Source organism: Rana temporaria, chromosome 1, assembly GCF_905171775.1.
Source record: "Rana temporaria chromosome 1, aRanTem1.1, whole genome shotgun sequence".
NCBI lineage: Eukaryota > Metazoa > Chordata > Amphibia > Anura > Ranidae > Rana > Rana temporaria.
This window is the reverse complement of record NC_053489.1, coordinates 561,980,411-561,993,972: the sequence shown is the minus strand read 5'-3', so window position 1 is coordinate 561,993,972 and position 13,562 is coordinate 561,980,411. Positions and strand designations below refer to the sequence as shown.

The 13,562-nt window shown below is 49.4% G+C and overlaps 1 protein-coding gene across 1 annotated transcript in view; it reads right to left on the bottom strand.

The window, feature by feature from the left end:
* The window catches only part of SNX25 (sorting nexin 25), a 261,350-nt gene extending 251,305 nt beyond the window's left edge, over positions 1-10,045 (bottom strand). The window contains exon 1 of the mRNA XM_040334158.1: positions 9,438-10,045. Within this exon, the coding sequence (XP_040190092.1) occupies positions 9,438-9,914 (477 nt within the window). The 5' untranslated portion in view covers positions 9,915-10,045. The remainder of the gene's footprint in view (positions 1-9,437) is intronic.
* Positions 10,046-13,562: the final 3,517 nt, after the last annotated feature.

The window sequence follows — 13,562 nt, the reverse complement described above, 5'->3', positions numbered from 1 at the left end:
CAACAACAATCCGACGGACATGTTTTATTGGACAATGCAGCCGTCTTTATGCTCTATCGGACAATGGTTGTCGGAATATCCACGGACAAATGTTGGATGGTCATGCTCTCAAACTTTCCGACAACAAATGTGTTCCGTCGGATCATCCGATCGTGCGTACACAAGTCCATCGGGCAAAAATCCAAAGTACAAACACGCATGCTCAGAACCAATGCTCACCATAAGACAACAATAGCAGAAGTTGCCCAAAGGGTGATGGTAAAGACCTGAAAAACCATGTGGTTTGGTGAATGTTGGCTGAAAATGTTCTGCTGTCTGTATGCACAACAAGTTCACGGACAACGCCCTTCGGACAAAAATCCACGCAAAAGTCTGATGGAATTCCGAACGTGTGTATGAGACTTTCAAAGATTTCAAAACAAAAAGTATCAAAGAATCAGAAATTCTGAAACACACCAAGACAAAGCTAGAAATGACAGTTGCTCTTTAAAAAAAGATAATTTAAATCAAGCCTTTTTATTAGCGATTTAAAACAAATCCACCCTGGCGGCAGGACACAAACTATGGCTCCAAGACACAGAAATATGTTACTTCTTGACAGCAGGGTTGCAGCAAAACCTTTATTTTACCAGAGAGCAGGGCTGTGGAGTCGGTAGATAAATGTTCCGACTCCGACTCCTCAGTTTTATGTACTTCCGACTCCGACTCCTCTGTATTAATATGCGAATGTATTTTATACATTCCTTGAGGGAAAGAAACACAACCTACCACAGGACTACTGCCTGGGAAGCCAACAGTCTACTGTATTGCACAGTTTAAGCAAAAGACAAACACAATGAAAACAATCAAGTGACTGGATAGTAGCAGCAGGCATAAACATCAGGAACAGGATCTTTACCAGTTCAAAAATACAAACCACATTATTTGCTTGTTTTAGAACAAAAACAAAGCTTATCTATAATGAACCAAAAACAAAATCTGTAAAACCTAGAAATGGTTTATATTAATCTTGAAATGTAGTTCTAGGCTTAGCAAATGCAAATCAATTCAATGTAGAGTTCTAAGGAAGAGAATTGCTTCTGCCAGATCCTCTTTCATAGAGGCTCTTAAGTCAGACTTTATTATTTTTAGGGCTGAAAATAATCTTTCGACACTGACTTGGGTGGGTGGCATTGCAGTAACTATTCTGGCCACATCACTAACGATCTCTGGATAAACAAGGATGGCTTCTTCAACAGTAAGTTTTGATGAGCGATCATACTTTTCAACTTCTTTTAGTGCTTTATAAAACTCCTGTTGGAATTTTTTTATTTGGACACTTACTGGTTCTCTAACATGCGTTCCCTGTAAAAGCAGAACACAACACTATGGAAAGTATAAGTATTGCAGCTCCTAATTGTGCGTTGCGTGCCATATAGTGAAGCACATGAAAAGCACGCTTCTTCACGGTCACTTAATGTGTTCGTTTTGCGGTTACGTGAAGCACTGCATGCATTGGTCTTTATTCTTACAGTAAAGAAGTCATTAATTATAACTTTTTGTGAATTGGGACATTTAAACTTGCTTTTTTTTTTTTTTATTCCAATCTAAATTTAGTAGGAGTCGGAGTCGGAGCATTGTTTGCCGACTCCGACTCCAGGTACCCAAAATTTCCCCCGACTCCGACTCCTCGACTCCGACTCCACAGCCCTGCCAGAGAGTACCAATACTTTCAGTGAAGTACTCACCAAATTCCGATACCTTTGCGGTGCAACTTAAAGCGGAGCTCCACCCTAAAGTGGAACTTCCACTCATCGGATTCCTCCCCTCCCTCCGATGCCAGTGTATCCTTTCCCACTTCCGGGAGTCCAGCCGTGACGTCACCTCGGGGCTCCCTCCTCCTCCCCTGGCCGCCGGGCTAATAGGAGAGAGGAGCGGGGCTTCGCGCATGCGCAGTAGGGTTCCCGGCGTGAAACCGAAAGGCTACACTGCCGGGTTCCCTTACCCGCAATGGCGACGGCAGTGTAGCCTTTCGGTTTCACGCCGGGAACCCTACTGCCGACTTTGCTGGACTCCAGGACAGGTAAGTGTCTGTAACGGTCACCACCGTTTACGACCTTCCATCAACCCACAACAGCTTATCTGACACTCCAACCATCCAACAGACATCAGACATCCCATTTTCCAGAATAAGCTCTGTTACTGGTTTCAAATGTAAGACATCTTTAATGGTTAGCTCTCAAGTTTATATACAGTTCAAGCATGAAAGGAACAATCAAACTCTCCACCCACACATCACACCCTGGGGGGGGGGGGGCTTCAATACACCTTCAGATGGGCTAATTGCTAAACATTCCAGACATTTCGGTGCCGGTCTATAATTAACATGACCTAATCACTCCACCTGAGAAGTCACATTCCTTCATTAACAGAATTCAAACAAAACACCATCACACAATGATTTCCCCTCAATCCACATCTTTAGACAGACGGTCTTTCTCCGACAGAAAGGTATTCACACCTGATCTTCAATAGGCTTTAAACAGTGGTATCACACAATGAAAGGCCTTTCAGAAGAAAGCCTCATTTAACAACTCAATAGCCTGGGCTAAGCATTGAAAGAGTCATTCTATTGACTGGTAGGGTCAGAATAAACCAACACTTTGCAATATCTCAAGATCCTGCAATATGAGCCATCAGTAATGTCCCCTGTCCTGTAATTTCTAATTAATATTTCTCAGTCGCCCTATGCCCAAAAGGGACACAGGGTGACCCTAGACACAAGAGTTATTAGTGACGCTGGCACAAGAGTACCCCTCATCCTTCCAAAGTCTCTGTTTGTCACGGGTCATTCCGTTACAGTGTCCATTTATTAAAAGCCAGCAGCTACAGTATGTGTAGCTGCTGGCTTTTATTTTTTCCCCCGGACCTCCTCCTCAAGCCCATACCAAATGAATGCAGTTTCCAGCACTGCTCCTGTGTGGGGACAGCATGATATTCAGAGAGGAATCGCACAACACCCCTGTTCAAATCGCATGCAATACAAGCTAATTTATTTTGTATGGGCCCAAATCGCACCGCAAGTGTATTGGTTTTAGGCATCAGATTTGTACTCATGCAAATGATCGGCACTGATACCGAAATCAGTGTGCATGAGCCCTAAGAGATGCAACACCACCAGCAGAGGAATCAGCCATCATCCAAGGAGCTCACAATCATACATGACCACCAATCGGAACATTTCCCTTTTCTTTTCATGACATGGAGTCCAATAAAACAAGAGCGCTGCTTGTTACATTTGTCTCCTGTAGTCCCTTTATTCCCAGCTGCATCATTCATTCTACTGAAATGTATTTATTACACCACCGCAGGGTGACCAAAGGATGACACAATGATATGTGGGCTTCTCTTAGGACCCAGTCACACCAGCTCTGTATTTTGGGTGCCCGCTGAGGTGCGTTGTGTAGGGGTGGCGTGATGCCTTGTTACAGTGCATGGCACGGTATGTCTTTGTATTCTTTTCTAAAGCGTTAGAGATAGAAGTAGAGAGCAGGAAGGCCATGTCTCTTCTGTATTAAATATACCAAGCCTGAGCTCAGTTTTCTGTACAGTGTACAACCATCCAGGGCAGGGGGTCTCAAACTGGCAGCCCTCCAGCTGATGCAAAACTACAAGTCCCATAATGCCTCTGCCTGTGAGAGACATGCTGGTAACTGTCAGCCCTTGCAATGCCTCATGGGACTTGTAGTTTTGCAATAGCTGAAGGGCCCCCAGTTTGAGACCCCTGATCTAGGGGTACGTTGTCAGCCCGGGATTAACAACCCTGGAGCATGTGCAAGAGTTACATGATCCCACAGCGGCCAATCAGCACAGCTGAAATCCCAGCACATAAAAGAAGCTGGGCAGGTTGCAGCTGCAGGGAAGAATCTCCCAGATGTCAGAGCACAGGTACCTGTGGCTTCAGTTCCCATTTACCTTTAGGCTCAGTTTCCACTTGTGCGACTTGTCATGCGACTTGGGCCTGCAAAGTCGCATGACAAGTCGTACCCCATGATTTCCAATGAGTACCGTTCATATCTGTGCGACTTTAAAGTAGTCCCTGCACTACTTTGGTTCCACTTTGATGCAACTTGGAGGTCCAGGACCTCAAGAATACACAGGCATTGCTTCAAGACGCATCAAAATCGCAGAAAAGTCGCAATAGTGGAAAAAGAGCCTTATTGACATGGCACAAAATGACATGAACGCCCAGCCACTGGTGTGTGCGGGGAGGACGCTGCTTCCCAATGTAGTGCGACTTTGTGTGATATTTATAAAAACCTCAATGACATTTTATTAAAGTGGAACATTAGAAAAAAAAATGGTGCACAGGTAGGATTGGTAAAGTGGAGCAAAACTCTCTCAATCAACATTAAAGTGGTTGTAAACCCACTTTTTCACTTTTACCTATAATAAGGAGACTTCACCCCGCTCTCTGCTGAAAACGGGTCACAGGAGTGCAAAACAAATTGCACTTCTGTGATCCATAGAAGAAGTCCAGCCTTCTTCTTTAACCACTTCCTTACTGGGCACTTAAACCCCCTTCCTGCCCAGAGGACTTTTTGCGATTCAGCACTGCGTCGCTTTAACTGACAATTGCGCGGTCGTGCGACGTGGCTCCCAAACAAAATTGACGTCCTATTTTTCCCACAAATAGAGCTTTCTTTTGGTGGTATTTGATCACCTCTGCGGTTTTTATTTTTTGCGCTATAAACAAAAATAGAGCGACAATTTTGAAAAAAAAATGTTTTTACTTGTTGCTATAATAAATAGCTCAATTTTTTTTTTTTTAATCCTCAGTCTAGGCCGATACGTATTTTAAATATTTTTAGTAAAAAAAAAATAAAAAAAAAAAAAAAAAAAAAAAAAAAAAATCGCAATAAGCAACTGGTTTGCGCAAAAGTTATCGTGCCTACAAAATAAGGGACAGAATTATTATTATTTTTTTTTTTTTTTTACTAGTAATGGCGGCGATCTGCGATCGCTATTGCGACTGCGACATTATGGCGGACACATCGGACATTTTTGACACATTTTTGGCACCTCTCACATTTATACTGCAATCAGTGCTATAAATATGCATTAATTACTGTATAAATGTGACTGGCAGGGAAAGGGTTAACACTAGGGGGTGAGGGAGGGGTTAAATGTGTGTCCTATATAGTGTTCTAACTGTGGGGGAAGGGGGGTGACTGGGGGGGGGGGGTGACCGATCTGTGTCTCTATGTACAAGATACACAGATCGGTCTCCTCTCTCCCTGACAGCACCGCTGTCTGTGAGAGCCGGCAATGAGAAATGATCTCATATGTAAACATATGAGATCATCTCTCATTGGCCGCACAGATCGCCTAGGAAACGGCCACTCCGATTGGCCGTTCACGGCGATCTGTGATTGGTTGTGTCCAAGGGACACGGCCAGCACAGAAGTTCCCCCGCTGCGCGCTCGGGAGCGCGGAAAGGGGCGGACGTCAATTGACGGCGCCCCGGGGAAGTAGAACCGCCCTGCGGCCGTCAATAGTCGTACGGCCGTCGGGAAGTGGTTAAAGGGTCACTAAAGGAGAATTTTTTTTTGCTGAAATGACTGTTTACAGGGTATAGAGACATAATAGTTAACGGATTCCTTTTAAAAATGATTAAAAATAGATAAAAAACAATCATATAATGTACCTACAGTTTAGTTTAGTTTTTGCTGTTGTTTCCTGGTTCTCTGATGTACAGAGCCAGAAGAGCCAATAGAGGGCAGTGATGCTTTGTCTAAAAACCCCCAGCACCAATCCAGTTTCATTTTACAAACAGTAATCACACCTCCTTGATTAGTCACCACAGTGAGAAATCTCCCAGTACTGTGGTGATCAGGAAACAGACAACCAGGAAGTGTCCAGAACAGAGAGGAATTACAGCAACATCAAAGCAAAAACTAACAATGAGGACATGAAACCAGGACTGCAGTAAGGTAAAGGAAGCTATTTTGCAAAAAAAAAAAAAAAAAATCCTTTAGTGACCCTTTAACTCCCACATATGAGTGGGAGTGACATTGTCTAGGCCCAGCCAATGAAAATGGCTAATGAGTTAGGATGGGATGTAGTAGGTCGGGGTGAGGTGTAGCGCGTTGGGATGGAGTGGAGCGAGCCTGGATAAGGCGTTGGGATGGAGTGGAGCGGGCCTGGATAAGGCGCTGGGATGGAGTGGAGCGGGCCTGGATAAGGCGCTGGGATGGAGTGGAGCGGGCCTGGATAAGGCGCTGGGATGGAGTGGAGCGGGCCTGGATAAGGCGCTGGGATGGAGTGGAGCGGGCCTGGCTAAGGCGCTGGGATGGAGTGCAGCGGGCCTGGCTAAGGCGTTGGGATGGAGTGCAGCGGGCCTGGCTAAGGCGTTGGGATGGAGTGCAGCGGGTCTGGATAAGGCGTTGGGATGGAGTGCAGCGGGTCTGGATAAGGCGTTGGGATGGAGTGCAGCGGGTCTGGATAAGGCGTTGGGATGGAGTGCAGCGGGTCTGGATAAGGCGTTGGGATGGAGTGCAGCGGGTCTGGATAAGGCGTTGGGATGGAGTGCAGCGGGTCGGGATAAGGCGTTGGGATGGAGTGCAGCGGGTCGGGATAAGGCGTTGGGATGGAGTGCAGCGGGTCGGGATAAGGCGTTGGGATGGAGTGCAGCGGGTCGGGATAAGGCGTTGGGATGGAGTGCAGCGGGTCGGGATAAGGCGTTGGGATGGAGTGCAGCGGGTCGGGATAAGGCGTTGGGATGGAGTGCAGCGGGTCGGGATAAGGCGTTGGGATGGAGTGCAGCGGGTCGGGATAAGGCGTTGGGATGGAGTGCAGCGGGTCGGGATAAGGCGTTGGGATGGAGTGCAGCGGGTCGGGATAAGGCGTTGGGATGGAGTGCAGCGGGTCGGGATAAGGCGTTGGGATGGAGTGCAGCGGGTCGGGATAAGGCGTTGGGATGGAGTGCAGCGGGTCGGGATAAGGCGTTGGGATGGAGTGCAGCGGGTCGGGATAAGGCGTTGGGATGGAGTGCAGCGGGTCGGGATAAGGCGTTGGGATGGAGTGCAGCGGGTCGGGATAAGGCGTTGGGATGGAGTGCAGCGGGTCGGGATAAGGCGTTGGGATGGAGTGCAGCGGGTCGGGATAAGGCGTTGGGATGGAGTGCAGCGGGCCTGGATAAGGCGTTGGGATGGAGTGCAGCGGGCCTGGATAAGGCGTTGGGATGGAGTGCAGCGGGCCTGGATAAGGCGTTGGGATGGAGTGCAGCGGGCCTGGATAAGGCGTTGGGATGGAGTGCAGCGGGCCTGGATAAGGCGTTGGGATGGAGTGCAGCGGGCCTGGATAAGGCGTTGGGATGGAGTGCAGCGGGCCTGGATAAGGCGTTGGGATGGAGTGCAGCGGGTCTGGATAAGGCGTTGGGATGGAGTGCAGCGGGTCTGGATAAGGCGTTGGGATGGAGTGCAGCGGGTCTGGATAAGGCGTTGGGATGGAGTGCAGCGGGTCTGGATAAGGCGTTGGGATGGAGTGCAGCGGGTCTGGATAAGGCGTTGGGATGGAGTGCAGCGGGTCTGGATAAGGCGTTGGGATGGAGTGCAGCGGGTCTGGATAAGGCGTTGGGATGGAGTGCAGCGGGTCTGGATAAGGCGTTGGGATGGAGTGCAGCGGGTCTGGATAAGGCCTTGGGATGGAGTGCAGCGGGTCTGGATAAGGCCTTGGGATGGAGTGCAGCGGGTCTGGATAAGGCCTTGGGATGGAGTGCAGCGGGTCTGGATAAGGCCTTGGGATGGAGTGCAGCGGGTCTGGCTAAGGCCTTGGGATGGAGTGCAGCGGGTCTGGCTAAGGCCTTGGGATGGAGTGCAGCGGGTCTGGCTAAGGCCTTGGGATGGAGTGCAGCGGGTCTGGCTAAGGCCTTGGGATGGAGTGCAGCGGGCCTGGCTAAGGCCTTGGGATGGAGTGCAGCGGGCCTGGCTAAGGCCTTGGGATGGAGTGCAGCGGGCCTGGCTAAGGCCTTGGGATGGAGTGCAGCGGGCCTGGCTAAGGCCTTGGGATGGAGTGCAGCGGGCCTGGCTAAGGCTTTGGGATGGAGTGGAGCGGGCCTGGATAAGGCCTTGGGATGGAGTGGAGCGGGCCTGGATAAGGCCTTGGGATGGAGTGGAGCGGGCCTGGATAAGGCGTTGGGATGGAGTGCAGCGGGCCTGGATAAGGCGTTGGGATGGAGTGCAGCGGGTCTGGATAAGGCGTTGGGATGGAGTGCAGCGGGTCTGGATAAGGCGTTGGGATGGAGTGCAGCGGGTCTGGATAAGGCGTTGGGATGGAGTGCAGCGGGTCTGGATAAGGCGTTGGGATGGAGTGCAGCGGGTCTGGATAAGGCTTTGGGATGGAATGCAGCGGGCCTGGATAAGGCTTTGGGATGGAGTGCAGCGGGTCTGGATAAGGCGTTGGGATGGAGTGCAGCGGGCCTGGATAAGGCGTTGGGATGGAGTGCAGCGGGTCTGGATAAGGCTTTGGGATGGAATGCAGCGGGCCTGGATAAGGCTTTGGGATGGAGTGCAGCGGGTCGGGTGAGGTATAGGGTGTTGAAATGGGGTGAAGTGGATCAGGAGGTGGCACATAGCACCATACTCTGCAATTCCAAGATGAATTAACTCCCAAATTAGAGTGGGGGGGGGGGTAATGTGTTCTAGGCCCAGCTAATGAAAATGTGTAATAAATTGGGATGGGATGTAGAAGTACGGAGTGAGGTTTAATGTTTTTTTGGTGAAGTGTAACTGGTCGGGATGAGGTGTGTTGGGATGGGGGGGGTTAGTGGGTCAGGATGTGGGGATAGCAGGTTGGGGTATGTTAAGATGAAGGGGGGTTAGCAAGTTGGGATGAGGGGGGTAGCAGATCAGGATGAACGAAGGGGGGGGGCAATGGGTCAAGATGAAGGGGCGCAACAACAGGTCAGGATCGGGGGGCGCAAAGGGTCGGGATGAAGGGGGGGGGGGCAACGGGTCAGGATCATAGGCGTGCGCCAGGTGTGCCCAGGCACACCCGAATCCCTTGTACAGCACAGATTCTCTCTACTGTCCTGGGCCGCCCCCTCTCCTTTCTCCCACAGGGCTTTCAGGTTCCCTCCTCTCCTTTCCCACCGGCTGCTGCTGCGGGCACACACAGGGGGATGTTTAAGGATGAGTGGGGAAGGAGTCGGTAATATGCGATTTACTGGCCCCTTCCCTTCTGAGTGAACACAGTGAGTGATCGGTAGCGTGTGTTTGGGGTGCACACCCTAATCCATTAGGCTGCGCACACCTATGGTCGGGATGAAGGGTATCACATAGTACCATGCTCTGATGTGTACACATCCATCCGATCAGCCTACTTGTGTTCCAGCGTGTCGGTGTGAAGTGTAAGAATCGATGTGATTGTACACAGACATGATCGGGTGTGGGTCTCACCTGTCGGGGGGTCCTGGCCCGGGTGAAGTCCGGTGGTGGGGTAGATCTGGCGGTCCAGTAGAGGGCACACAATGATGCGATGATCAGGGCACACAGGGCACAGCCCAGGTAGACGGCGATGGTCAGGATGAGGACGGTGAGGCTGATCTGCCCTCCCGGGGCTCCTTCAGACTGACCCCGCTGCTGCCGCCATAGAGGATACACAGAGAGGAGCAATAAGACGAAGACAGCGGCCAGCATGGGGCGAGAGGACGGGGAGGTGCGGGGCTCTGGGCTCGGTATCTCTCCGGGAGATGATCGGCTCCATGAAGCGTCCTCGGTGAAGCTGTGTGTCCCGGGGAGGAGCGGGTAGCACGGCGGAGGGATGCTCGGTGCTCCTCTCTTCCTGCAGCTGGTATGATTGCCCTCCATGTCATCGCTCATCCCGGGAGGAGGCTCGCTGTCCTCGGTCGTGCCATGACCCCCATGTATATTCATAGCGCTGCACCATCCCCCGGCGCGCTCAGCCTGCTCATCTCCCCGGGGCTGCTCCGGGAACACCGGCTTTGGCTTCGCTCACTCCTTCTGCTAAGCTCCGCCCTAATCCCCGTGTGTCTGTCAGCCGCACTCCGTTAGACCCCGCCCCTCCCTGTGTTAGTGGGCCGTGTGTAGGTTCTCTGCATGCCGCTAAGGCCCCGCCCCCCTGTAATCGTACTGTGTGCCTGTCAGTCGCACTCCGCTAAGCCACGCCCCTGTGTTAGTGCATTGTGCGCCTGTCCTTCTCTAGGCCCCGCCCAGTCCCTTTACAATTGGATGGGTGACTGTCAGCAGAACTCCTCTACAAAAGCTGCACTCGGCTAAGCACCGCCCCTGTGTTAGTAGGTTGTGTGTCTGTCATCCACACTCTGCTAGGCCCCGCCCCTCCCTGTGTAAGCGGGGTTGTGTGTCTGTCACTCGCACTGCGCTAAGCCCCGCCCCTTCATTGTGTAATTGGACTGTGATTGTTAAGCCAGGTTAGGGCACTGTGTGATTGTCAGCCGCACTCTGACAAGCCCCGCCCCCTCCCTGTGTATAAATGGGTCTTTGTCTAATAAAGCCCCGCCCCATCCCTCTGTATTGTGTGTTCTATCAGTACATAGGCTGGGGCCTCATAGCTCACCTCCATACTGCTTATCTTTCCTGTCCATCTTTATAACAGGATTGTACACCCCACTATCACCCATCAAATAAAAAGGGAAGATCCCCTTACTTTCTCCATATTGAAGTTTTTTTTTGGGGGGGGGGGGGCAGGTACTTAGTCTTGGCGGGTGCCCACCCCTACTTTTGCTGGGAATACCTGGGCGATCTGAGCGGAAGTGCCAGAAGTCTGCAGGACCATGCACAAAGCACAGCCGGCTTCCCATAGTCCACATAGTGGCACTGGGGACTCGAAGACAAGCAAAGAACCAGTCCAGGTGAGGACAGATCTAACTCCTTCCTGACCGCCCCATAGAAGATTTACTGATACAGGCCGCTCTGCACAGAATCACATACACTATGGGCTAGATTCAGCAAGAATTTACGACAGCGTATCTATTGATACGCCTCTCAAATTCAAAGCTGCGCCGGCGTATCTTCTTTCTGTATTCAGAAAGCAAGATACGCCGTAATTAGGCTAAGATCCGACTGGCGTAAGTCTCTTACGCCGTCGTATCTTAGTTGCATATTTACGCTGGCCGCTAGGTGGCGCTTCCGTCGATTTCGGCGTAGAATATGCAAATGAGCTGGATACACCGATTCAGAAACATACGTGCACCCGGCAAATTTTTTTACGTCGTTTGCGTAAGGCTTTTTCCGGCGTAACGTTACTCCTGCTATATGAGGCATAGCCAATGTTAAGTATGGACGTCGGGACAGCGTCGAATTTTGAAAATTTTACGTTGTTTGCGTAAGTCGTTTGCGAAAGCATTGACTATTTGCGACGTGATTAGGAGCATGCGCACTGGGATACATTCATGGCCGGCGCATGCGCCGTTCGTGAGAAACATCATTTACGTGGGGTCATGTTTTATTTACTTAAAACACGCCCACCTCTTGACAATTTTAATTTCGCGCGCTTACGCCGGGAGATTTACGCTACGCCGCTGCAACTTACGGAGCAAGTGCTTTGTGAATACTGCACTTGCCTCTCTAAATTGTGTCGGTGTAGCGTAAATAACATACGCTACGCCCGCACAAACTTACGTCCCCCTACCTGAATCTAGCCTTATATTAGCAAAAGTATTGGGACGCCTGCCTCCTTTACACGCACATGAACTTTATTGGCATCCCAGTCTTAGTCCATAGGGTTCAATATTGAGTTGGCTCATCCTTTGCAGCTATAACAGCTTCTACTCTTCTGGGAAGACCATAAGGTTTTATAGTGTGTCTATGAGATCAGGCACTGATGTGGATGAGAAGGTCTGGCTCGCAGTCTCCACTCTAATTCATCCCAAAGGTGTTCTATCGGATTGAGGTCAGGACTCCGTGCAGGCCAGTCAAGTTCCACCATCCCAAACTCGCGCATCCATCTGCACTTCCGCCTAGGGGGTGCACGCACCTTTTCTGCTAAGTCACAGCAGATGCCGATCAGTGGGTCCCAGCCATTGGATGTCCTCCGGCACCAGCTGATCGGCGAGCAAAGACACAGGACGGAGCTCTGCTTATGTAAACAATGCAGTGCTCGGTCCTCCATGCAGTGATGTGATGCAAAGCAGGGAAAGAAAATCCATCACATGCCTTAGTAAACAAAATACACGCTAGTTGGGGACATATTTAACCCTTTGATCTCCCTAGATGTTTAACCCTTTCCAGCCAGTGTCATTAGTACAGTGACAGTGCATATTTTTAATACTGATCACTTTATTAGTGTCACTGGTTCCCACAAAGTGTCAGTTAGTGTCACATTGTGTGCCACAATATCACAATCCTGCTATAATTCGCTGATTTTCGCCATTATTAGTATAACAATAAATAAATATTCCTGTATATATCCCATAAATTATAGACACTATAACGTTTGCGCAAACCAATCAATATACACTTATAGGATTTTGTTTTTACCAAAAATATTTAGCAAAATACATATTGGCCTACATTTATGAAGAAATTTGATTTCTTAAATGTTTTACTTGGATATTATTATTATATATTATTTTATAGCAGAAAGAAAAAAAATATTGTTTAAAAAAAAAAACCCAGTGGTGATTAAATACCACCAAAAGAAAACTCTATTTGTGGTAAAAGAAAATGACATCCACATTTTTTTGCTACAGTGTTGCACAACCGCACAATTGTCATTTAAAATAGTGCAGTGCTGTATCGCAAAAAAATGCCTGGTCATGAAAGGGGGTAAATCTTCTAAAGGTCAAGGGGCAGATCCACATACATCTACGCCGGGCGCAGCGTATCTAAGATACGCTACGCCGCTGTAACTTACTTTTGTTTGGTTTGAATCCTCAACGAATTCGCACCGTAAGTTACGGCGGCGTAGTGTATCTGTTGCGACGTAAGGGCGCGGAATTCAAATGGCTGTGATGGGGGCGTGTTTTATGTAAATACGTTTGAACTGCGCATGCGCCGTCCCTACGGGTATCCCAGTGCGCAAGCTCTAAATTAAACCGGAACCAGCCAATGCTTACGACGGTGACGTCATTCTACGCAAATTCCTATTTGCGAACGACTTACGCAAACGACGCAAAAAATAAAAAATTGTACGCGGGAAGGATGGCCATACTTAACATTGAGTACGCCTCAGAACAGCAGCTTTAACTATACGCCGGAAAAAGCCGAACACAAACGACTGAAAAAAATGCGCCGGGCTGACGTACGTTCGTGGATTGCCGTAAATAGCTAATTTGCATACTCAACGCGGATTTCGACGGAAACGCCACCTAGCGGCCGCCGAAAAATTGCATCTAAGATCCGAAGGCGTACGCCTGTCGGATCAAGCCGAGATGCCGTCGTATCTTGTTTTGAAAATTCAAAACAAAGATGCGACGCAGGAATTTAGAAATTACGCCGGCGTATCAATAGATACGCCGACGTAATTTCTTTGTGGATCTGCCCCTAAGTGTTTACTCTATAGCTCTATAAAAATTAAAAAGCTCTATTTTGTCACGAGCACTA